Source organism: Podarcis muralis, chromosome 13 (assembly GCF_964188315.1).
Source record: "Podarcis muralis chromosome 13, rPodMur119.hap1.1, whole genome shotgun sequence".
NCBI classification, from domain to species: Eukaryota; Metazoa; Chordata; class Lepidosauria; order Squamata; family Lacertidae; genus Podarcis; species Podarcis muralis.
This window is the reverse complement of record NC_135667.1, coordinates 33,314,041-33,339,094: the sequence shown is the minus strand read 5'-3', so window position 1 is coordinate 33,339,094 and position 25,054 is coordinate 33,314,041. Positions and strand designations below refer to the sequence as shown.

The 25,054-nt window shown below is 45.3% G+C and overlaps 2 protein-coding genes across 9 annotated transcripts in view; one reads left to right on the top strand and one right to left on the bottom strand.

Annotated features, from left to right (window-relative positions):
- Positions 1 to 25,019, bottom strand: part of SNX11 (sorting nexin 11) — a 33,960-nt gene extending 8,941 nt beyond the window's left edge. Inside the window, exons 1-5 of one of the 3 annotated variants that reach the window (XM_077917345.1) lie at positions 24,858 to 25,004; positions 23,291 to 23,391; positions 22,278 to 22,376; positions 19,521 to 19,733; positions 16,198 to 18,193 (exon numbers count right to left, since the gene is read on the bottom strand). In XM_077917345.1, the coding sequence (XP_077773471.1) occupies positions 18,061 to 18,193; positions 19,521 to 19,733; positions 22,278 to 22,376; positions 23,291 to 23,391; positions 24,858 to 24,890 (579 nt within the window). In that variant the 5' untranslated portion in view covers positions 24,891 to 25,004 and the 3' untranslated portion in view covers positions 16,198 to 18,060. Of the gene's footprint in view, positions 1 to 16,197; positions 19,342 to 19,520; positions 19,734 to 22,277; positions 22,377 to 23,290; positions 23,392 to 24,857 lie in introns of those variants that run through there. The other 2 variants (XM_077917344.1, XM_077917346.1) reach the window with 2 other exon arrangements.
- SKAP1 (src kinase associated phosphoprotein 1) overlaps positions 1 to 25,054 on the top strand; it is a 337,471-nt gene that overhangs the window by 307,685 nt on the left and 4,732 nt on the right. For 4 of the 6 annotated variants that reach the window (XM_077917343.1, XM_028751959.2, XM_077917342.1 and 1 more), the window contains 2 exons: positions 18 to 123; positions 3,707 to 4,078. In XM_077917343.1, coding sequence (XP_077773469.1) covers positions 18 to 116 — 99 coding nt within the window. In that variant the 3' untranslated portion in view covers positions 117 to 123; positions 3,707 to 4,078. Of the gene's footprint in view, positions 1 to 17; positions 124 to 3,706; positions 4,079 to 25,054 lie in introns of those variants that run through there. The other 2 variants (XR_003709296.2, XM_028751958.2) reach the window with 2 other exon arrangements.

Below are 25,054 nucleotides of genomic sequence, written 5' to 3'. Positions count from 1 at the left end.
TCTTACTTCAATTCCAGGAGTACAACATGTATGGCTGGTGGGTCGGAGAGCTGAACAGCATGGTGGGGATTGTGCCAAAGGAGTATCTTATGCCCGCCTACGATGTGGAAAGATGAATGGCAGGTAAGACAAGGCTGAGTTTGTGTCGTTGGGCAACGATTGTGGCGGATCTCCTTCAGGTTTAATCGCCTGCTATGGGACAGTTCTGCTTTACATCACCATATGATGCTCTTGAATAATTGCTACTCACTTCAGTGGGGCTGATGCACTAGAACAGGCATGGCCAAACCTGGCCCTCCAGATGTTTTGGGACTACAGTTCCCATCATCCCTGACCACTGGTCCTGTTAGCTAGGGATCATGGGAGTTGTAATCCCAAAATATCTGGAGGGCTAAGTTTGCCTATGCCTGCACTAGAACTTGCCAGAGAACTGTTCTCAGATACGTCTGTCTCTCAGAACCAAGCTACACATTATAATAAATGTGTGGCATGTGTTTTTAAATAGCAGCTAAGCCCCCATCCTCAATCAATTTGAACCGGGGCCTCAGCACAGGCTGAGGAGTGGATTAACCCTTTCCACTGCAGTGCAGTTCCAGTTAAAATTCTTCCCACCTCACAAACTACTTTTTGTTCCAAAAAGAAAAATGCTGTCCCCCCCGCCCCACTAAATACCTATCACTCCTGCTATAGTACTGAGATTAGGGGAACCTGCAGCTGCTACTTAAAGACACTGACAAATTCAAATATGCACTTAGCATGTAGTTTGGCCCTCACTCCGTTGCTCTTAATGGCACCTGAAATTCATCACCTGAAGTGGCTGACTTTTCTCATGGCAAGTCAAAAACTTTGAAGGAACTTTCCTTTTGCATTCCTCAGCTGCTTGCCAAACCCATTAATGTTTCATCGGCTGATAAGTCTTCCCTCAGAGGTGCCTTGGAGTTAACTGAACTGCACTTAAGATAATTGAAACACATAGTGTGATTTTAATCAGCCACCAGGAGGTGGTGCTGTTACATGTGTTGAAGGGAATGCACCAGCTGGGGGGAAAAGGTGAAAGAAGGGATGCTCCAAAATGGTGGACAGTTGGCAAACAGAAAATGGAGGGAAGCTCAGCAATTGCTCATTTGTATTCTATAACTTATCTGGTTCTGAAGATCCCTAAAGATCTAGTCATTGATGAGAGGCAGAGGTATTATATGGTGTATTCTCAACTATAGAGAGAAAGCAATTTTACTTCCCTTTGCAAACAATTGTTTTGTCTAGTTGGGTAATTAACTGAGAATCAGCCACCTTTCTGTTCTGCCTGATGAAAACTATTGAGCAACTCCAAAAGATAGCATATTCTCACAGCCATATAAGCTGGCCCAATATAATTGTCATAATATATAAACTACTTTCTATCTTTGTTAAACCTTGGTAATGACTCAGGTCTTATCTGCTGTTTACTAATGGGAAAGTGGCTCTGTGAACCACTGGTTTGTCTTGGGACAGTTGTTTTTAGGATGGGACTACAAGAATGATCATGCAGTTGTTGGTTGTTGAGGGTTACCCCTGTCTGGCAGTGCTGCCCACTGATCTGGAACCACAGCCCCCGATATCAGATAGCAAAGGAAAGAAATCTCAACCATGCTCAGAGACACTCCTGTCTCTATTATATGTGACATATTCCAGGTCTCTGAACCCTGGCAAAAACAAATTCTGAGGCTGTGTTATGATGAGATGTGGCTTAAATGGAACAGTGAGTGGGGAGATCCATATCCTTTCATTATTGTAGATGATATTCTCCAGCCCAAGAGCAGGCTGGGTATCTGAAACATTAACAGAGAGTTTGTTAAAAAGGCACTGCACGCAATGTTTCTTGATTGTCTTTTTACATAAGCCTGGATTAAACCTGGAGGAATATTGTCTCTGGCTCCATCTTCTGGCCTCTCCTTTCTGCTGGAGCAAGCCAGGAAGTCTCCACATTAGGAGAAAGCATTAAGATTCATTAGGTGAATTTTGAGTTAAGAGTGAAGTGGAATTCAATAAGGTCATACTGTGTTGGCAGGGAGCACATTTATACAAGGCAAGGCTAGGGGAGGAATAGCTGGTTAGACAAAGGTGCTAAAAAGATGTAGGAGTCAAGGTAGAAGAACAAACTATATCAAAATACAATTTTAAATTTTACTGAATTAGTGACCAATCTGTAGCGTGGGTGCCACAAGTGGCACAGGCAGTAGAGTCTCATTGGCCTGACTGTAGCATGGAGTCAGGTCTGATGTCCTGCCTGCCCCCCACACTTAGAGGCAAGGCCACCTCAAGGCATGTGAATGGGGTGCAGTGTATGCTGCAGTGGAATTATGAAATACTTTGGACTTTGCTTGGGTGCCCTAGTCCAATAAATTGGCCACCACTGTTTAATTAACTGCAAGGCTAGCTCCATGTTTGCTTGGACCTGGGTACCAGATTTGCTCAAGCAAAAGCCCACTACTCTGTCACAAGCTGGATCCTTGATCTAGTGTTACATGCCACCCCCAATCTCTACGCCAGTGTGAGATTCCAGGTAGCTCCTGATGCTCTTTACTGAGTCTGCGTTTTGCTTTTATGGTATATGGTTTATGATACATGGTTTATATACAACATATATACAAGTGGGTCCTGCTTCCTCCATAGGCACATCAGCATCCTTGCCCTGCAGCTTGCCTTGCTCCCTCAAGTCACACCCCAGCTTCACACTGGTCTCTTTTAATACAGGCAGAAGTCCCACTGCCTTTGATCCTCATGTTGTGTGAATGACTCATTACCCTAGGCAAACACCTCAAAGGGAAATTAGCCTGACTCAATTATTTTCTAACACATGTTAATTTCAACTCACGAGGTGTCTAATACACAGTTTAGGAAGTTAACTCCCGCACATGCTAATTAAAGGATTAGAAGTGCCTAGTACACAGCTCAAATGCACACATGGATCTGTCTTAAATGTGCATAAGTCTGGCTGTTTCCTGTTTTTAATACTGCAAGCCTTAAACTCTAGCACCTTCAAACCTGTAACACTTTCCTCTGATATCCAGAGTCCTGAAATTACAGCAAGCAGGTGAGCAGGCTTTGTGCCAGATCCACTCAGGTCACTTGCACACTCCTTAATTTACCCTCCCTGCTGGTTTCCCAACAGCCAAGAGTTGGAAATTATGCCAGGTCTGGGACTTTAAACGTTTATGAGCCCTGGGCAAACTGCTCAGCATTCCTTGTGCTGGTGCCTTGTGGCAAGCGATTGCCTGTATTCGCTGTAGGTTTTTCATTCCAGAAGGAAATTGGAGGCTTCCTTCGTAGAACTTGAAATTTCCAAGCAGGGCTTATTTTGTGAACGAAGAGCAGAGGGGCATCCAGCACCCTAAGGCTGGATGTAGTGGGTTAGTTACCTAGAGCGAAAACCCATTTTTGAAGTTTGTGTTTCAGACACACATAACAGCAAGTCCAGGACCTTTTGTGTGGAGATTGAGTGATTTACAATGAGCACAGCAGCAGACATCACAAACGGAGGGGTCCACATCAAGACTGATGAAATATTGTCAATTTTTTTTAAAAAATGGAGTGGGAGGGTCTTGCGGAGCAACAAAAAACCTGGGCTGAATGTGGGCTGTGGGTTGGCCACCTTATTGATCATTCTATTTTCATAGTTTTCCCTCCCAAATGACCATCTTCACATTTATTTTATGTTCCCTCCTAGATAACCTGGGTCTCATCTCTTCCCGTCCCTTGCATTGTTGATGCAACAGAAACACTTCCTAGAACCCCTCTTTGCTATTCCTAAGAAAAATATGTGCACACGAGATGTCCTCAACCCACATGAAATCTGCTGCAGAAGCACAGTCTCCTCTCCTGTTGTTCCTTCAGCCTCTTCCATTCTGAGATAAGAGTGCTTCACACTCTAGAGACTTTTGCTCTAGTACTTTCCCCCCACTTGGCACATGCTCTTGTTCTGCAGAAGGTGGCCAGACATTCCACATACATGATGGTGGGGGCAGTACTTGCTTTTGCAGAACACTCAATGGGGAAATATGTTGACAATATTTCAGAATAAATACTTCTGTCATTTGCTGATTAGAAAGTGTTTATTGTGCTGAGGTTTCTCTCTCTCTCTCTCTCTCTCTCTCGCTCTCTCTCTCTCTCTCTCTCTCGTGTGTGTGTGTGTGTGTGTGTGTGTGTGTGTTTATCAGCTAGTCAAGTTTTATTGCTTTAGCCAAAGGCCAAAACATGCAGTACAGAATACAGTATAATTAGAATAAAACTCCCAAATCCCAGATAAAAGTTATGAGGGAGGCAGAAGAAATTCCATTTAGAACAGACTAGTAATTTGGACTTTATTCATGCTTAAAATATTAAGTATGCTTATAATAAATACTTACTACTTACATTAAGAGAAACATAAAGATTGAAAGACAACTGGGTAAAAAAGAAATAAATGTTGCATTTTTGTTGCTATTCATTTATTGCAGCATCAGAGGTGGGAATGTGTTTTAATAAGAAATCTGGCAGACACACACTCACCCATAGTCCTATAGAACAGGATGGTATATTCCAGCTGAACACACCTCACAGCCTTGTCAGCAAGCTGCTTGACTGACCTGTTTTCTTCAAGTCCCAGGCAGGCAGCAAAGACAAAAGGTTTATTGAGCCCCTGTTTGGTTGTCATATATGGCTGCTAGCTGTCTACCTGGATAGGTCACAAGTTGGACAGGCTAGCTATAAATATAGCAATACTATATAAAGGGGGGGGGGGGATCCATCTGACTTACAACTCATGGATAGGTATTTAGACCAAACTCCTAGCCCCCATCTTGTTCAAGATCTAGCTTTTTGTTCCAAAATCTGATGAAACCCAAAACTGATCTGCTTCAGCTTTAATAATGCAATGTAAAATGCCACTGCAGGCGATTCCTATTTTCTAGAGTGATAAGTGTTGGACTTCAAGCTTGAACTCAGATGTGCACGGGAGCCCCTTGCCTATGGATGGAGAGTGTCTTGCAGATCTTAGTGGAAAAGGATAATCCTTTGTGCTGCTTTGCATGCTGAAGGTTCCAGGGTCAATTCCTGGCACCCCTTGGTAGGGCTGGGAGACACCTCAATCTGAAACCCTTGAGAGCTGCTGGCTCAGAATAAATGTTGCAACTAACACACCCAGGACAAGTGCACGGAAGGTCGCCTGCCTACACCTGGCTCTCTGGGATAAAGGTGGCAGAGCCCTCACTATCTGACACAATGGATCTAGTTGTGTGAGTTTTATTAAACTACACCTCCAGGGTGTGACATAGCTGAGCTATGAGACTGCAAAGCATCTGCCACACCGTGATGCCAGCCAGTGGAAAGCTGTTTCTCTTCATATTTCAGGTGTAGAGGTAATTGAAGCCACAAGATGGCGGTAGTTAACTGCTCACCTGGTACATCTAAATTCCCAGTGGTAGCAAACCTGGAGTTCTTCCCCTCCCACACTCCCCAGGGAGGACATGGGAAAAGATAGCGTTTTAGTCTTTCATGTTGATAAATCCAATGGACCTGCTTCGTGGATGAAAACCTATGCTGCGACCTGCACACAGCTTGCTTAAAATCCACGGAAATAAATAAGATTCTCGGTAGGCCAACTGTGTGCAAAATTGCAGCCTTACATTTGGTTTCAAAATGGCTCAACTGAAACTAACTGGGGAAGAGGAACGCCTTAAGCAAATTCCTCTAACTTGAATTTGCATGTAGGACTTTGCAAATGATTTTGTTTCAACATTCGCTGTTACTGAATTTCACTTGGCTTTCGTGGGCTGAGGAAGAAACAAGGAGAGCAATCTAGTCCCATTTGATCACGGCCAACACACATAGGGCTAAAAGGAGCTTGGATTCCTTTTCACCTGTATCATTGTCTGAACAAGAGTGGGCATGTGTGGAAGTGACATGGCACAAAATAGGTGTGCTGAGTGCACTTCCCACATTCCCATTCAGTCCTCCAACTCTGCCTGGGTAACTTGCTAGTAGCATAAGGGAAAGGGAGATAGGGATATGAGATGCACACACAGAGCTACCATTCATCAGATTGCCTTGGTATACGGTAAATCTGACAAGCTTCACATTCCTCCCAGAATCTACCAATGGGACCTGAGGTTTAAGATTTTAAAATAATCCTTCTAAGTCGTATTTGAAAGCAAAATTGCAAGTTTTCAGAAATTCTAACATTTTACCAAATTTCAGTTTTAGAAAATGCAGAACGCAATTCTTTGAATGATGTGAACTAGACTACCTTCATGTCAGTGTGGTGTAGTGGTTAGTGTGTTGGTCTAGGACCTGGGAGATCTGGGTTCAAATCCCCACTCAGCCATGAAGCTCACTGGGTATCCTTAAGCCAGTCCTAGCCTAGCCTACCTCACAGGGTTGTTGTGAGGATAAAATGAGGTGGGGGAAAGCTGTACACCACCTTGAGCTCCTTGGAGGAAAGATGGGATATTAAATGAATGAATGAATGAATGAATGAATGTATCTACAAGAAATCTTATATAAAGTAACTTCTTCATACCACCATCCTTTCTAGTGTTTATGTTTAAGTCTCAGGATTCTAGTTGTTGGATCTGTGGGGCTGAAATTAACAAAATGGGGGAAAGGGAAAGGACTTCTATCCTACTAACTAGGACCCCAGTGGTTATGGTTTCCTACCCAGTACTCTTTGCACATTTGGAGGCAGGAATGAGGTGCTGTCCACAGGATGATGGAACGGTGAGTGATGTAGATTGAAGTTCCATGTTCACAGATTGATTGATTGATTGATTGATTGATTGATTGCATTTATATCCCACCTTTCTCCTGATAGTATACCATTGATTACAACTTGCTTTGGACAAACAAGTGGTGCATTTTGCCATCATGTCCCATTTAATTTCCCTGAGACATCTACTTGTCCACTTTGCAGACAGAATGCTAGGCCACATGGGCCCTTGGCTGGGCTATGTGTTGTTATTACAGCATGGTCTTCTTGACAAGTGTTTGGTAGAGAAACTGGAGGAAACAGGAACTCTCCATGGTGCTGAAACATGCATAAAATAACCCACTATCCCATTCATGAAAATAGATTCCTCTTCTTACTCAGACTTTAAAGTCTCTTCATATGATGTGCAATAACATCCACATCAAAGATGGCATGTATACTGCAACATATGAAATTTAATGTGCATTTATTTCACATAAACACAAGCACTCTCTTGGCAATGCTTTAGATCATTTGTATCAAAAAGGGGGACTACCGGTAAATGGCTTGTAAGATCTTAGCCAACGTAGCCTGGGAAATTTACTTTGGAAAGATACTGATAATTCTCTTTTAGAGCCTTAAGATCTCCCAGAACTACATTTCCCAGAGTTCCTTGAGACAGGGAAATCGTAACAATTGATTTAAATTGAAATGTAGTCAAGCTTTTAGAGGGTTTCCATAACATGGATACAGATTGGGCATTAAGAATGGAAACATTCAGAAACCAGAATGTGCAGAATGTTCAACCTATTTGAACATTACATCTTCTGAACTCAGGCTAGCTACATGTGGATGCAACTATTTCAGATAGCAATTAAAGAGAGAGAATAAGTAACAATGAACAAAAATTCATTAACAAATTTCCTTTTTTTCAGTATTTCAATAAAGGGTTATGTGTGATTCAATATAAAAGGTCAATTGTTTCCCATTTCATCTATTTTGTTATGTACTGAATTCATTTTTAGAGTCCAAGCAGATGTTTAGTGTTTATGTTTAATACTCCAGTAAACATTGGACTGTGCCAGGACGCATTCTGATTTGCTGTTATCCTTAGCTTTACTGTGGTAATAAGCTGTGTCCACAACTCCACATTTACAAAAAAAAAGGTATTTCAGACTTGAGTAACTGTTATATTCAACATATTCTGGAAATTGGAGTTTTGTGAAATAACTGAGAGGCATTATAAAAATTCAAGAACACATACCAGCCAGGCAATGACACTCAAGGAGGGTATGAAGTAGGGCTGAAGCAGGGTGTAGCTTGGGGACAGGGGTTATGGCTTGGGGGAAGTTCCTGAGAACCAGATAGGTGTATGTAGAAGGGATGTGGGACCTCTCTGACAGCAAACACTGATGTAGTCAGAACAGCAGAATTTGAAGGCAGCAATGCTGTGGCACCCCAGTTTCTGGAAACCACAGGAGGGACGAGTGCGCTTGTGCTCAAATCCAGCTTGTGGGATTTCCCACAGGCATCTGGTTGGCTAGACCAGATGGGCCATTGGCCTGATCCAGCAAGCTCTTCCTATGTTCTTATCTACACACTCGGAGAAACCCAAAGGCTGGCAGAAGCACACACCATCTTTAGGATGTTGACTGACCACTGTTGGAGGAGGAATGGAATGAAGTATCCATGACAAGGGCATGGCTGGTTGGAATCCTGAGCTTTGGCATGTCCCACTTGTACTTTTAATTATCAGATCCTGTGGCAAAAAGCAAGTCAGGGGGGAGCCTGTCTTCTTCAGCATACTCAGTGTGTGAGCTTCCCCAAGGCATCTGGCTGCCTGTTATTTGAAGGCGGTGCTAGGCTTGATGGTCCTTGTGGTCTGACATTTTAAGATAACAATTCAGTTCTTACTTTGGTGCAGGACATAAACAGACACAATGCTGCTGACAAGGATGGTCCAGTTGCAGGAAGGAAGGAATTTACCTCTCATTAGGAAATATTTGCCTACAGTTTCTGTAAGTCCAACTTTGCTGCCACAGAGACCACTTGGGCATGGAGAGAGATGAGAGAGGCACCTGGCGGGGTTATTAGGAAACTTGGAGTTCATCCTTCTGCAGGGACTGGTTCATAATTACAGTCATTTTCTAGCTGTGTGATGAGTGTTTCATCAGGGCCTGCCTGGCTCTGTCTCTCCAACCCTCATCAGTCACTAGAAGGGCTCTTTAAAGAGACAGCAGCTCCACCACCACCAGCCCTCTCCCTCTCCATTTCTTTCTGAACAGCTGTGCTTTAATTGGGAAGACATATTTGAACCTCTCAACTCACAGGAGGCAGGGATCGCTGCCTACCGCAAATTGTTTGCTCTTCTCCACAACTGTGTTGCCCAGCAGAGGAAAAATAAAGGGCACAATTCACCGAGAAGTTCTCCTGCAAAAGCTCTATTGAAATAAATGGGAGCACATCTGGTTCATTTCAGTGTGGATTGTGTCCAGTCTGATCTTCTTGTAAATCAGCTCCCAGTATTCGGTCTCACACTCCCAACATGCTGTCATATTCTAGCATGACCAAGACTCAGAACACAGGGCTGTCTTTATTCTCTGTGGTTCCCATTGAGGTCTGCGGCCTCAGCAGTGGCTAAGGTGGGGAATTGGCAAAATGACTGGCATCCGTCTCCTCCCTCTGCCCATCAAGGCTTACTAGCTCTCAACAATATTTAGCATGCACACAGCACTTTTGTGTCCACATGAATCAGCCTTGTTAGGTAGGTTAGTACTATTAATCCCCATAGTTCAGGTGTGGGGAGCTGAGATTGTGTTTCCACAGAGTTTATTGCTGCAGTGAAATTTAAACTAAGGTCTTCCTACTTTGCAACTCAAGTCTCTAAGGCACTTTGCTACAGTAGCTCCTAGTGATAATGTGAATAGGGGAGGACAGATAATAAGCCAGGGGCTTTTTGGGCAGAAGCTGTTAGTTTTCCACCTTGTTAAAAATAAAAATAAAATTAAAAATCTACTACATAGGAAATCTTTATATTGAGTGTAACTAACCTTTTTGGCATGGGTCACATTTACACTTGGCCAGCGCAGATCAGCTGAGAAGGGTAATCACCCCCTCTCCCTCATGAAATGGCTGATATAATTACGTAGGCACTGTGCCCTGCACAACATTGTTTCTGCTTATTTTTGTTTCCCTTTTTGCCACTGCTCCTAAACTTGGTTGGTTCTTAGAGAGTGAAATGATTTTTTTTTTTTTTACGAGGCCAGATCACACACCCCAAACTGGGGATTAGCCACCCCTGCTCTATAGATCCACTGACTTGAGCAGTACTGCCTCCCACCATCCAAAGGAATTGTAAGAATCTTTTCTTAAAACTTTCCTATCATCTCATGGGAACAGATCATGTCCTGCACCCAGTCATCTGACTCTAGAGAAGGCTGTGTGCCTAGGCTACTTCACACTTTGGGCACAAGCTTAGCATATATGGGCACAGTGGAGGCTGGACCATAAGGGCAAACAGAGCACTGCTCCACTAACCTCCAGTCTATCATAAGCCAGCCCCCACCTGCCTGCCTTCTTACTAACAAACAGAATAGATACCCTTGTCACTCACTTTGGCTCCGCCTGCCTCTGATCTCCCTTGTCTTTTGCCCTGCCAGCCCCCATTACACGGACATCTCAAAGAGCTGAGCCGGGGAGTTCTGCATGCCTTATCCCTTTGCAATGTGGGGTCTGCTGTTCTTCATGCATAGATTGTATCCTCTGCACCAAAGCTATGGTGTGAGCTTCGGCAAAGCCCAGATCCCTGCTCTGTAATATAAGACTCATGTTGACCTTGCTCAAAAAAATCCTAAAAGAACAGCAATACCGTATAGTTGACAAAGTACTTTGCATGTGGAATGGCACCATGCAGGAGTGCCAACTTGAGAGGCCCCAGACCCCTCAAATGTTTTATTGTGGGGTCTGAAGCCCCTACAGCCCCTAGGAGTTGGCTCGTATGGCACCATATAAAATGATTAGCTGTACCAAACTGGCAAGCTGACTCCAATGTGGCTCTCTTCTCATCTCAGTAACACAACTTCACGTCTATAGAGTGTTTCAAGGACCTCACGTGTATGAGCTCAGTAATCCTTGCAACACCCTAGTAAGACTGGTCAGTGCTGTTAGCCCCATAATGCAGAGGGTTGCCCATAGCTAGTTAATTAACTTTGAAATCATAAATGTGAATTTCTCATTTTGGAACTAGGCGTCTCTTGGTGTTCCCACAGCATTGTAGCAATTAGCAAGGCACTGTGGCTCGAATGAGTAAAGTCAGCCAGCTCCCTCCTGCACATTTGTAAGATAAGCCTCTGGAAGCAGATCACAGGAGATAAATTCCAGTAAGGTCTGAATCCTTCATCTCCCTTTTAGGAACCAAGCCCTGGGCCCAAGGAGGTCCCCATCTATCTACAGCTAGTATCCCAAGCAGTAAAACCAAGGTAGCACTTCTTTGTTGTTGTTGTTGTTTTAAAAAGGGTGGGCTAAGGCTCAAATTAATGTTGGAGTAGATGACCCTTGGGGTCCCTTCCAACTCTACAGTTCCATGTTTCTATGTTCATTGGCCTGGAAGCCTTCCCTTCTAATACCAAGATTAGAAGGAGCAGACTGTAGGTTCTTGGTTGTGAAGAAAAGGCGCTTGAAGCATATGCAGAGTGGCATTCATCTTCATTATTAATTTGTATCATGGATGGCCAATGTAGTGCTATCCAACTGATGCTAAACTCCAACTTCCATCTGCCCCAGCCAGCATGGCTAATGGTCAGGAACGATGGGAGTTATAGTTCAACATCTGGAGGGCTGCGTGTTGGCTATCCCTGACTCATATGTTGCAGGGTCAAGATTCCTATTCAAAACTGTCTCAAATAAAGCTCTGCTTCAAGGTCATCTTGAACTTCCCCTTTATTTTAGAATATTGGACCCAAATTGCAGTGACTTGATGGGGAGGGGTAATAGTAGCAGGGGTCCCCTGCATATTCTAATTCACATACTTGTGCGGCTGCAAATCCAGTGCTGAAAGGACGATCTGCAGTCAGCCCAGTAGAGCCTGTTTTTTTTCTTGCCGTTTTTACTTTTGGCAAGAGGTGGCGCGTGGAGAATAGGGGTGCAGGATTCGTGTCCAGGCCTTGATAGGAAGAAGCATCTCTCCCGCGTCTCAGATGGCTGCCCACATCTCGATCCGCAGCTGCCGCCCCGCAACCCTGAGCTTAATGAGCCTGCAGTAGGCACAGCACTCAACCTCTCTCTCCCCCCCCCTTTTTTTTTTCCTTTCCCCCTAATCACCACCCTGAAATTCCAGGCTGCTGGCAGGCACAGCAAAAATTACTTTCTCCATTTAAAAAAAAAAAAAAAGGCCAGGCGCCTGCCAAGAGAAACTCGGAATGGAGCAGAAGGCAGGGAGACTTGGGGAGCCTTAATGATGCTCCGCCAGAAATCCTGCCGGCAGCAGGGAAAGAAAGAAAAGAAACAAGCCAAGAGAGATGTTTGCAACTCCAAGCCTTGACCCGGCTAACAGTTTGCAGCTCCAAGGGTGTTAATCCCCACTCCCCAATCTCTCAGCAGAGGAAATAGCAAGAGTTTGGAGGATCCAGAAAGCAAGAGATAACCCTGCAACAAAACAGAGGCAACAAAATTTGCTCTCCTCTGGGGCAAATTTTGGGGCTCCCATTAAAGGTGGAAGGTAGGGCAGTCTGGCCAGCAACTTCTCCAGTGCAAACCCCACTGAATTGAGAGAGAATAGTTTTGAGGATGTGCAGGATATATTTTTTGCCTCCCTAAATCACCAAGCAGCATGGTTGGATTTGGAATAAGCCCACGTTGAAAGTGTGATAGACACAATCTGTGCTGAAGTGATCCAGGGAGCCTTGAGAAGGAGAAGGAAAAGCCAGCACTTGAGCTAAGATCTCGTTAAGAATCAAGGAACCTCCAGGCCAAGTTAGTCCCTTACAGGAACTAAATGGATCTCTGCACAGCAGGGAGGCTAAACCAGCTTTAACCTAAAAATAAAGCCTGCAGATGTTGATATTGCTGTGGCACTCCTGCAGAGAACCATTTCCTTTAACACATTCAACCCTGCACATTTGTACTACACCATTTCTAAAGGCAAAGGGCGGCTGCACTTATTACTGCCTAGATCTGCAATCTCTGCCTTTTAATCCCGGCTGTATTGAGACTAGACACATTAAATGGAATTCATCCCAACTCTCATCAGCCCCAGCCAGCATGGCCAGTGATCAGGGATGATGGGAGTTGTAGTCAAACAGTTGGAGTACCACAGGTTCCCCACACCCACTATGCAGACTTAAAAGGCACTCAGTATGCTCAGAGGGTTTCTTGTTCAATGTTTTAGCATTACATTCCTAGCTTTGGCCCTCCTGTTGCAAACATGCCAGAGGCTCAGCGCTGCTGAATCTCCCCTCAAGGTCTCATTTAAATTCTTGGTTTGTGAAGCAACAGGCACCAGGGCTCACTTTTACCTTGTCTAAGGTTTGTTAGGGACTGGCTGCCATTTCACCATGGGGAAGGAAAAGGTGTTCTACATACCCAGAACTCTCTAGCCAGCTCCCAGTTGTAGAGGGAAAGTATCAGATAATGAGAATCCAGTGAATGCTAAGATAAATGTTACATTGCTAGATCAAATCAAGATCTACATAGTCCAGCTGTCTGTCTCTAAACAGTGGCTAGCCAGCTGCCTTTGGGAACTCTGAAGCAGGATGCAGAAGAGATCACCATTCCTCACTTGCCCTCAGCAGCTGGTAGTCAGATATGCTGACCCTGAACATGAGAGGTGCCATTCAGCAATCACAGCTCATAGCTATCCACAGATCATCCTACATAAATGTAGGATGGGCATTTGAATACATGTGGGTTCCCTCCATGCTGTGAGCACCTTGTTTCCTATACCAAGTAGGTAACACCTGCCCCAAATCAGGATAGGAGCCATTCAACTGCACAGAATGAGGTGGTAAGAGTTCTGGACTGTACTACTTCAGACTGTAGGTGGAGGGGGCTGGGGGGGACAATACTCCCCCACTTAGAAAATAAAGACTCCCTGCATGGAGAAAGCTAGCATGTCAATAACTTACAGTGCAGGCCTCTCCTGGCAGTGTTCCTGTTCTTCTTCCAAGGAGTTGCGTTGGTTGTTTTTGCATGGAGGAACAATGGAAAATGAGCATCATCAGCACCTATAAACTGAAGTGCATCTCTGGACTCTGCCACCTCATTCTGCTGTGTGCTTGGAAGCCAAAAAGCCATCAGCACATTCTACAACATGTCTACTACTGATTGCACAAACTTTGGTTTGTCCTGAATCTATAGGGTAATATAGACACTGAAAGTGTCTTTGGCCTGAACCTGGGCATAAAATGAAGCCCTGCCTAACTTGCACTGGTTCCCTACTGGTTGTCTCATCATCTCTCTCCAAATACACTCGAGAAGAGAGAGAGCACCATGCGGAAAGGGGAGGGAAGACTTGTGTTGAGTTTTCAGGAGGGTGGGAAATCAAATCTCCGAACAGCTCCGAATGACTGTCTGGAAGCTTCGAAAGCTGAGCTGGCAAGGGCAGGTGGTTGCACAGCTGCGCCATTTGGATCATGCGCTCTCATCAATATTCATGAGGCAGCCCGGCCAATCAGGAGAGTAGCTGTCATTAGTGAGCATCTGGCTAGTGAGGAGAGGTTTATTCTGTTTTTGTTTTTTGAAGTGAACTTCTTTTGACATTTTGAGAATTTTCCTCTGTAGGTTTCAAAGTCCTCTTTGCCCACCCTCCACCTGCGCATTTGGCTTGATCCCTTTTGCAGCGCACAAGGCCCAAAAGCCCCCTGCAATGTAAAGCCATAACTAAGGAGAGGCAGAGGAGATGTGAAATTTGGGGGCGGTGGCGGAGGGCCTCCAGAGGTATCGCATCTCAATTTTTTAAAGTAATAATGAGTGCCTAGTCTGATATAGCCTCAGCCACATGACTACTTCCTGCAGTGCTCCACTAACTGAAGACTCTAACAGAAGACAGCAAGACTGTGTCAGAAGTACTTGTGTCAGAAGTAGCACATCAGTAACCCCCTTGCACATGACCTTGGGTTCTTTTGGCACCAGAAGGGCATGAAAAGGAGCCATGCTGCAGCAGCAACTATGCAGTTGAAATAACGTAGAGGGACTTACAGTGGCACCTTGGGTTACATACGCTTCAGGTTAGAGACTCCGCTAACCCAGAAATAGTACCTCGGGTTAAGAACTTTGCTTCAGGATGAGAACAGAAATTGTGCTCTGGTGGCGCGGCGGCAGCAGGAGGCCCCATTAGCTAAAGTGGTGCTTCAGGTTTAAGAACAGTTTCAGGTTAAGAACGGACCTCCGGAACACATTAAGTACTTAACCCGAGGTACCACTATAAATAGATACATAGTACATAAAAAGGAGCCATGCTGCAGCAGCAACTATGAAGCTGAAATAATATAGAGGAACTTAAATAGATACATAGCACTGTACCTAAATGCTCAAAGCACTTCATGTACATGATCTCATTAATCCTTAGCATCCCTAGTAAGGAAGACCAGCATTATTATCCCTATGTTACAGGCAGAGAGGCAAGGCCAGTGAATAATACCATCTCTTAAATCTACTCTGTGAATTCTTGACCAAGCTGAAATTTGAACCGGGGGACTTCTGTCTCTTAACTACTATGCTGTGCAGCTATGAATCATCAAGTTGAAATAGACTAGAAGTCCATTTGGGTGTAAATCCCTACAAAACAAAGTCATGTATCCAGCAACAGCCCAAACACCAACACCAACGTAATCCAAAATACCACGTGCCACAAGCAGAGGCCACGTTCGTGACAGAAAACAGCTTACTAAGCAAATTATGCCTGGTTGGGGCTGATGGGAATTGGAATTCAACAACATCTGGACAGCCACAGATCCCCGAAAGCTGATACAAGATTTTTAAAAATCCCAGATTCATGACCTATCCCACTTGCCAGTAAAACCTTTTCCTACCTCCACACATATCAGTCTTTCAGCCGAGGAAACATATCCATGCCAAGTGAAAACTAATTGACAGATCACCCCATCACCAAAACACTCACCTGTTTGCCCCAATATCATAAGAGACCTTCCCTGTTTTTGTATTCAGGGCTGCCCATTTTTTATGCCTTTAGTGAAAGGTTAACCAAAACCTTACCAGGGACACTGGAGTCTCCCATGTCTCCTAAATAATAATAATATTTAACCTGGATTGGCTCTAACTCCTCCTATTATAACATGCCCCTAGCCAAGCACCTGAACTATCCACTGGCAATCCATGCATAATATGATAGGTGCTACGAGTGTGGGATGAGGTTGGCAGAGGTTATTCACGAGGGAACTGCATTTTGCACAATGTTTTACCTTTGCCTCAGATTAAAGCCCTGCTTGTAAGAGAAAAGGTTAAATCAAACATTCTCAGGTTGGGTAAAAAGCAAAGCACTGTTAATGGACATCGCCTGGAAATGTTATCCTTTTTTATTTTTGCAAGTATACACATTTCTGAAAATTCACATATACAGTATCTTAGAGGATGTTCTCTCTGTGCACCTGTTGCAGCAAGGGATCTCCTTCTCTGTGCTGCAATCTGTGGCTGTTGGAGAGTGTGCATGAATGAAACAAAATCCCTTCCTGCTTCATCAGTACTCAAGGGGGCGGACTCTGATAAAATGGGACAGACAGATGCCACTGACCACCCTCACATGGATGCTCCCATGATCTCCGTGCTATAAGATCCGGCAAGAGGACGTGCCCTTCCACCACCACTTGTGAAGAGGGCCTTGCAGTTTACATCCTAAGGTCAAAATGACTGGAAAGTCAACAACTGGAGAGATGTATCTCCGAACTTGGCCTGTCCCTTTGATGGATGTAATAGGATATTCCATTATTACTTTCTATACACACCATTCTATATACACCACCAGAACTTGAAAGAGAGGACACTTGCTTCTTTTGCTCTTCTGCACCCTCCTCAGTTCCACATCTAAAAAGAAAATATGCCATAACTGGGTGGCAGACTGGGGAGTGGGAGAATGAACGATTAAAAGCAACGCATGACCAGAGCTTTTCAGGTGATAGCAGTTCTACTTGCGTGTTTGTTTTACTGAGATTGTTGGAGAGAGAAAGAGGTCTGGAAAAAAAGGTCAAAGCACTTTAACTGAGGAGTTTCTCTGCCATTTCAAAACTCAAAGCCCACAGACTGAATCTGCAAGTTACAGCAGAAAGCACTCAGACACCAGAGTTGATGTTGGAGGGCAAGAAACTTCCTAACTTTCATTAAAAAGGGTTTTCGGGGAAGTGTATGGGTATCACCAGAAGCCTAATTTCATAGTACACCAAACTTTGGGAGGCAATGGAGACAGAGGAGAAGAAACAGCAAAAAAGAGAAAGTAAGAAATGTTTCACGCAGGCCTCCCAGCCTATTTGAGCCCATTTCTTTTAGCTCTGCATTATCTTCTACCCAAAGGAGAATGGGCAAGTCAGGGGATCTCTATAAGACCTCTAGTTCGCTGTCTGTGCAAAGACAATTGGAAGGAAATTATCTAATACCCTCACAAAGATACACAGTGGTGGGGCTGTGGAGGGGTCATCTTATTTCTAGAGCACATGATGGGTTGCATGCATCAAACACACAAGAGCATTACAGAATAACCTCCTCATTTCCCCCTCTATGTTCTTAACGCTCGCACCCTCTAACCAGAAGAATCAGCTCTGGTGCTAATGAGCTGGCGAGGGTGCCCAGCCACTCAACCCAGCTGCATGCAGCTCCGCCAGGGAAACCCAGATGTGGGCTTGGCATCCACAGCCAGCAGGTGGGCTCTCTGGCTCTCCGTAACAAAGGAAAGTCCAACCCCAGGCGAACTGTTTTTGACACGCCTACAGGGTAACCAAAGACAGCTGGGCCTCTGCGAGAAACACTATCAGCGATGGAGAGGAGGAGGGAGAGAAAGGGAATGCAGCCAAAACAAAACCGAGCAGCTTCCTGCGTAGGATTGTTTGCCAAAATCTACAGAAGGTGGGATAAGAAGTGATAGGCTGACATGCCCTTGCTGGAAGCCAGCTCATTTTCTGCAAGGCAGGATCAGGCTGCAAAAGCAGGAGCTACATCATATAATTTACAGCTACTGCAGTATTCCTAGGCGTGAGCTTCAGCTTCTCGGGCGTTGGTCCAGGTTGGTCGCCCACTCAGGTCACCAGTTACAGCATAGGAGTTGGACCCTGGAGTTTTGACAGGCAATGCAAGTTCCAGGAAAGGGCTAGAGACGAGCTCCAAGCACATCCTGGACAGAGCCCTTTTCCTTCTTGTTCTCACTGTTCCTTGACAAGGTCAGCTGATGCTACGAAGTCAACGGGCAGTGGCTCCTCTTCCTCAGAAACCGGGCTCTCCAACTGGCTGTCTTCCATGCTGATGTCACTCCAATGAGGGTGAGATTCCACAGAGCTTTTGGAAAAGAGGGTTGGGTTTCAAAACAAGGAGGTAAGAGAAAAGGAGGGTTGGGTTTCAAGAAAAAGGGGAAGGCAGAGAAGAGAGATAATACTTCGTTGGAAATCTTTGGTTCCTTCACAGAACTATACATCCCAGAGTTCCTTGGTTTGGAATCAGACCAAACACATTTACACCTACACTGCCAATGTATCGTTTAAGACAGAGGTGGGCAGATGGCACATCAGGATCTCCTGGGAGAGCTCTAGGTGATTTGAAGTAGGTCAGCAAGCGATTTTGGCTTCCAATTGTTTAACAATGGCAACAACCAGATAACTCCCATCCACCACCCCAGCTATTAAGAAAGCTGGAAAGAAATTGTGTGTGTGTGTCCGTGTCCCCTGTTCTGGTACTGAAAACAAATTTCTGACGACAGATTAATTTAATTCCAATGGGGTTTTTTTGTACCTGACTGATTGGTAGATCTTGGGGTTCTAGTAAAAACCAAAACAGATCCTGCAAGCATGACCTCTGCCCACCCCTGCTCTGAGAAATATGGTTAGGATTGCCCCATTCCCCCCATGCACACAGTTGCTTAGAGAGACAAAGCACCACACTTTCAAATGGCACACCCAGGAATTCTGTGTGATATGGAAGAATGCTGCAGTTCATCTCTTGGGAAGTATGGTGTAGCTGTTTTGACTGGTCAAGAACCATAGCCAGTCTAAGACCAAAGCACCACTGTGAATTCAGGAAGAGCGGGAGATGGAAGAACAGCACACAATTGTAGATGAGCAGGAAAATACTGCGGAAAATACTGTACTCAGTAACTTAAGCCTCACTAAACACACACACACACACACACACACACACACACGTATTATAACAAATTCAACAAAACTATATCTGAAAGGGGGGAAAGCTTTCAAGACCAAAATTTAGTTCACTCCCCTTTGGCTCAAAACCATAACCATTTTTTTAAGATTACAGGAAATGTTGAAATCCAACTACTGAAAAAGCCTGTATTGTGGTGGTTAATTGCTTGGTGATGTCTACGCCTTGCCCGCTTGATTAAAGAGGAGGCTGGTGGCACTTGATTGAGGAGGAGGTGCAAAGCATGGTGTTCATGGAAACTCTGGCAATCCTCTACTTTTTCCACCCTGTCTCTGGGAAAGAGAAGAGACAGGAGCAGAGCTCATACACAGCTGATTTCCCATTCAAATACTGATCTTCCTCCTCCAATCCAGCTCTCTTTCCCCCAGATGGAAACCGTTTTCATTCTGGATTCACTTCAGAGTTTTCAGCATCTAGTACAAACTGCACCAACACACCCAGTTCCGATTACCTGCTGCTGAAGTCCCCTTTGGCCAGCAGAGCGGAATGGCTGTCCTCCTCCTGCACCCAACCACAGTTCGACATGGCGTAATGGAGAATGGCATCTGTGACGCTCAGAGAGCCCCGACCCTGAACGCAAGCTTCAATCTCTGGTATAGAGAGCTGGCTCTGGAGGAAGAGGTGCAGCTGGCTATCCGAAAGGAGCACAACATTCTGTACCACCCTTGAAAGGAAAACGGAAGGTGGTAAGTACCAAACCAAAGGGACAGCAAACAGTGCCTGGTAAACCATAATTTCTGTACAAGAGAGCCTTCCCTAGGACTGCTTCCCAGATCAAGCAGCCCTTCTCTTCCACATAGCCAAGTCTTAGCTTTCGGCAGGCTAGCCAAGTGAGTGAGAGATAAGCCAAATGCACACAAACCTCTGCCCTACAAAAGAGAACAATCATAGGGTTCAGTGAAGGCTGTCTACCTCCAAGCATCTGCTGCTCAAAGTGACAACCTCTCAGCCTAATGGTAGGGACAGTCCTGTTCCGCCATCAAGTTAAGACTTCATGGGAGTTGTATTCCAGCAGCCTGGTCATGTTGTTCGGATGCCTGATTATCGTCTTCCAAAACAACTACAGTGGTACCTCTAGATACGAACAGGATCCGTTCCGGAGCCCCGTTCGCATCTAGAGGTAAACGTATCTAGCAACGGCATGTCTGCGCATGCATGCGTCGCTTTTCGCCGCTTCTGCGCATGCGTGTGACGTCATTTTGAGCGTCTGCGCATGCACAAGCGGCGAAACCTGGAAGTAACTTGCTCCATTACTTCCGGGTTGCCACGGAGCACAACTCGAATGTGCTCAACTTGAAGCGTATTTAACCCGAGGTATGACTGTACTCTATTCCCAACTTAAGAATGGAAAGCGTAATGCCGGTGGACAACAAAAGAGGTTTAAAAACTCTCTCAAGGCAAATCTCAAAAAATGCAGTATAAACACTGACAACTGGGAAACACTGGCCTGCAAGTGCTCCAGTTGAAGAACAGCCTCTACCAAAGGCGTCATGGACTTTGAAGAGGCATGAACTCAGGATGAAAGGGAGAAAGGAGCTAAGAGGAAGGCACATTTGGCAAATCCTCACTGTGATCTACTCCCGCCCGGAAACCTATGTCCCTGTTGTGGAAGGATGTGCGGATCCAGAATTGGCCCGCACAGACACACTGTTAAAACCATATTCATGGAAGCAGTGGCAGAGCGTGTGCCCGCGCTGCCCGGGGCAGGCGCATGGGGTGTGGAGGGCACCCTCCCATGCACCACAGTTCAAGGTAGGAGAGGGGCAGGGAAGCTGCTACCCACTCTCTTTCAGCTCTCTGCTGCCAGGTCAGGCCTGGGTCAGACATGACCCAGTGGGAGAGCTGCTGCCGCTAGGCATGAGGTGTGCCGCAGCTGAGGAGGGTGGGTGACAGCGCTGCCACCCACTCGCCTGCTCTCCTCCCCAGGTCAGGCCTGACCTGGGGCAGAGCTGCGCCAGCCACAAGCACCGCAGCCAGAGGGCAGCTCCTGGCGCAGAACCAGGCTCCAATGTGGGGGTGCCTGTTAGAGCCCCCTCTCAAAACTGCACCCAGGGCCACGGCACCCACGGCACTCTCCACGCTATGCCTTTGCATGGAAGACAATCTTACTTAGCTACGAGTGATCCCACAGTACAGTACAGTACAGTACAGTACAGTAGGGCTATAGGTTCCCCAACCTGATCTAACCCATTACTACTTTAAAACATGTTGGAAGTCACTTTGGGTATTGTGGCAGGTTTTTTTAAGTGGAAATGTAAGGTATAACTATTCTTAAAAAATATAATGTTTCTCAAACTGTTATTTCCAACAAATTGCTTGAGACACCTGGAGAATACTCAGGTTGAATGATTACATCTGCACACCATCTTTGTAGAGGCCAGGAGAAACACAACACATAACTGCTATGTTGTATTTTCCTCATACTGAAAGACGGCACCACAGAGCTGGCATGTCTAACTCTCCAAGTTTTAAAGGGCCATGAGATATACAGGAAATTGCCTTATACTAAGTCCGACCAAGGGTTCAGTACTGTCCACTGACAATGGCTCTCCTGCGTTCAGGTAGGAGTCTTTCCCAGGCCGACCTGGAAATAACAGGATCTGAATCCAAGACCTGCTGCATGTGAAGCATGTACTCAACCACTGAGCTATTGCGCTTCCCCTGACAGCACAATAGAGCACCTTCCTTGCAGTGGGGATCAGCCAAGTGGAGGAAGGGAGGTGTTGCCCTCCCTCTGCTCACTCTGGGCTAACTGCTGCTCACTCCAACTACATTTCTAAGTCAGTCTCCACAAGTGAGAGCTGGGATAGCAAAGTGAATGTATTGGACTAGGAGAAGACCTTCCACCATAAAGTCCTCTGGGTAACCCTAGGCCAAGGCACCCGTCTCTCTCTGGCCTAGGCTACCTTACAGAAAGCTTTCAAAGATAAAGCAGGGTGACCTCACCTTACACCCATAGCTTCTTAACAGGAGGACAGGATATGAATTAAAAAAGAAGTGCAACTGAAGCTAAACGCACTTATCCCAGGCCAGAAGGGGAAAAGAAAGGGGCAGATTATGGGGAATGGAACACATTAATGTACCTGTTCATGGGAACGTTCTTTCTTATGGAGAAGCCCAACATATACCCACATTTCTGCCAAATGTATGACAGCATCCAAGCACATAACTCTGCCCTCCCCCACCTTCGTTCCTACTTTCTACTCACTTCTCCAGGAACTGCTGAAGCCCTTGCCTCCGCTTCTCAATGAATTCATCAGTGCTGCCTGCAAAGAAGGTGGACTTCCCTGGAAGTTCTGGGACAGGCCTGAAAGATTGGGGAGGGGGCGTAAGAATGAAGACACTCCTGTCAAGTTGCATGCACGTTAATAGGAAAAGAGATGCTTCCAGTCTCTGACTATATTCCAAGAGTTTGTTGTGCACTATTGAAAAGGGATCCCTCTGGAAACTACTAGCTCTATCAGCTACCTCCTGCATTTTGCTTTTGTCAGGAATGAAAATTACTTCCAGCAAACTCTCACACGACTCCTTTGATTTTGGCAATGAAACTGGCAAAAGCACATTAGTGAAATGCACATCTTCCACAAGCCTGACAGGAGCTGTTAGCGCATGACGGGTCCCCTTACGAAAAACTCAGCATTTCTGCAAGGTGAAGCTGATGTCTTTGAATGGTCCTCAGCACTAAATTATCAAGCTGGGTTTACAGAAAAGTTATGTAGGTTCCAGGATGCTAGATCAGTATCAGAGCAGATGCTAGATCAGTATCAGAGCTGGGCTCACTTGCAAGTGAGTAGATGTAACATGAACTTTGCAAAAGGTAAATTGCAAGCCTCTTCTAAGTTCTAACAAAAGAAATCGACATATAAAGCAGCCTTATTCAGAAGGTAGCTATTGCTCCTTCTTGCCAGTAACATCTCTGACTGGCAGCAGCTCTCCAAAGGTGCCAGGCAGGGGGTCCTTTTCCCAGCACTGTTACTCAGATCACTTTTAACTTAAGACGTCAGGGAATGAACATGGGATCCTCTGCATGCAAAGCATGTGCTCTCCCAATGAGCCACTCTTTGTTAGGCACATTTTAAAGGCTTCCATTCAAACAAATGCATTTAGAACCCTCAGCTAGTTTTATTTTCAACAGAGCTATATTAGGGCATAGGCCCTGCCTATCCTGGTGATGTTTTGTGGGTACAGCAGGCTTTGAAAAGATTGCCATTTAACACTTACACCAAGCCGGCATTTTTCTGCAGCCGTTTCTTCAGCCACACGAATTCACGGTACCGTCTGCGTACACAGGATGTCTTGGCTGTAAAGGCTTTGCTGTTGGTCTGCATAATGAGAAGAGAGAGTGTTGCTCTGAGATCCCCCCCCCCCCACACTTTCATTTTCTTATTTCAGGCTCTTTTTCCAAGCTGTCTCCCTCTGCTGGCCATTTTGTTAAAGCAGCACTAGCATTATACTGTAGACACTTTGTGCCATGAAAACTGGAAATGCAAACTTTTAATCATTATGATGACTGAACTAAAGATTTAATTGACCAACAGGTGAGGCTGTGTCAGCAAAGAGCATGCTTGCCGTTTGATTTTTTTGGTATTAAAAGAATGGCCTTTTTCTCTTTAGTGCCCTTTAACTATTAGCAACAGATTTGTTTGTCTTACATTTCCTTCTGCCTCTCAGAGAGGTATCTACAATTGAGGCCTCGGAAATGTGACCATTATTATTATTATTATTATTACTACTACTACTACTACTACTTGATCAGCCAAGGCAGGCAGTGGGATGAGAGCCCAAAGAAAAATTGTCTTAGGGGAAATCATAGAATCATAGAGTTGGAAGAGACCACAAGGGCCATCGAGTCCAACCCCCTGCCAAGCAGGAAACACCATCAGAACACTCCTGACATATGGTTGTCAAGCCTCTGCTTAAAGACCTCCAAAGACGGAGACTCCACCACACTCCTTGGCAGCAAATTCCACTGTCGAACAGCTCTTACTGTCAGGAAGTTCTTCCTAATGTTTAGGTGGAAATCAGACCAAAGATTCATCTAGCCTAGCAACTGTCAGTCAGATGCTGCAGGAAAAGGTAACATGAAGAGTGCATTGTGCTAGCCATCCCTTATTTATCTACATGATCTGGTGGGCCAGCCTCTAAACCAGCAGGTAAGGTCCCCAAGGTAGTTTGACTCCCAGCCATCCTCCACATAATCCTCTAATCCAGAGATGGCTAGCTTCTGTTTTCTCAGAGGTCACTCTGTTATAGCATAAGGACCAGCACAATCCCTGGATTAGGGTTGTAGCTTAATGGCAGAATATCTGCTTTCTACATAGAAGGTTTGAGATTCAATCCAAGGCATCTCCAAGCAGAGGCAGGGAGAACCCTGTCTGAAACCTCAGAAGGCTGCTGCATGCCAATGGAGACAATAGTGAGCTGTGTGGACCAATGTAAGGTGCCAATGGAAAGTACCCATGACTCCTAGAAGTCTCTTTCAGACTTCTTTGCACTGCAGCCTGGAGAAGGGAAGAAGCAGCAAGATTTTCTCCTGCTCTTTCTTTCATTCTCCGAACTCCATCACAAGCAAGAGAAAATGTATCTTTCTTCCCTCTGTGCCTGCTAATGAGCTCTCTTGGAGTCTTGTCTCACTTGTGCAGAGCTTTGGAAAAGGTAAGAAACAAATAGCAGGAGAATTCCTGCTGTCTCTTGCCTTCTGCCTGCCCGCGATGCAAAGTTAACTTCTCTTCCAAATTCTGTGCAGTTGCCAGAGGGACTGGAATACAGGCAGTTTACTCTCACTTACGCAGCAGTTTGAAGAAGTAGCAGAGGTGGCCATTTCAGCACCAGGCGAAGATGGCTTTGTTAGAAGAAGAATTTGTTCTACAAATGTTTTCTACATGAGATGACAAGCCATATTTCCAGTCACTTTAGCTGCTGCTCTTTGGACCCCTTCCAGCTCCAGCTTTGCCATACTTACATGGAGGAATATTTTGTAGTCCA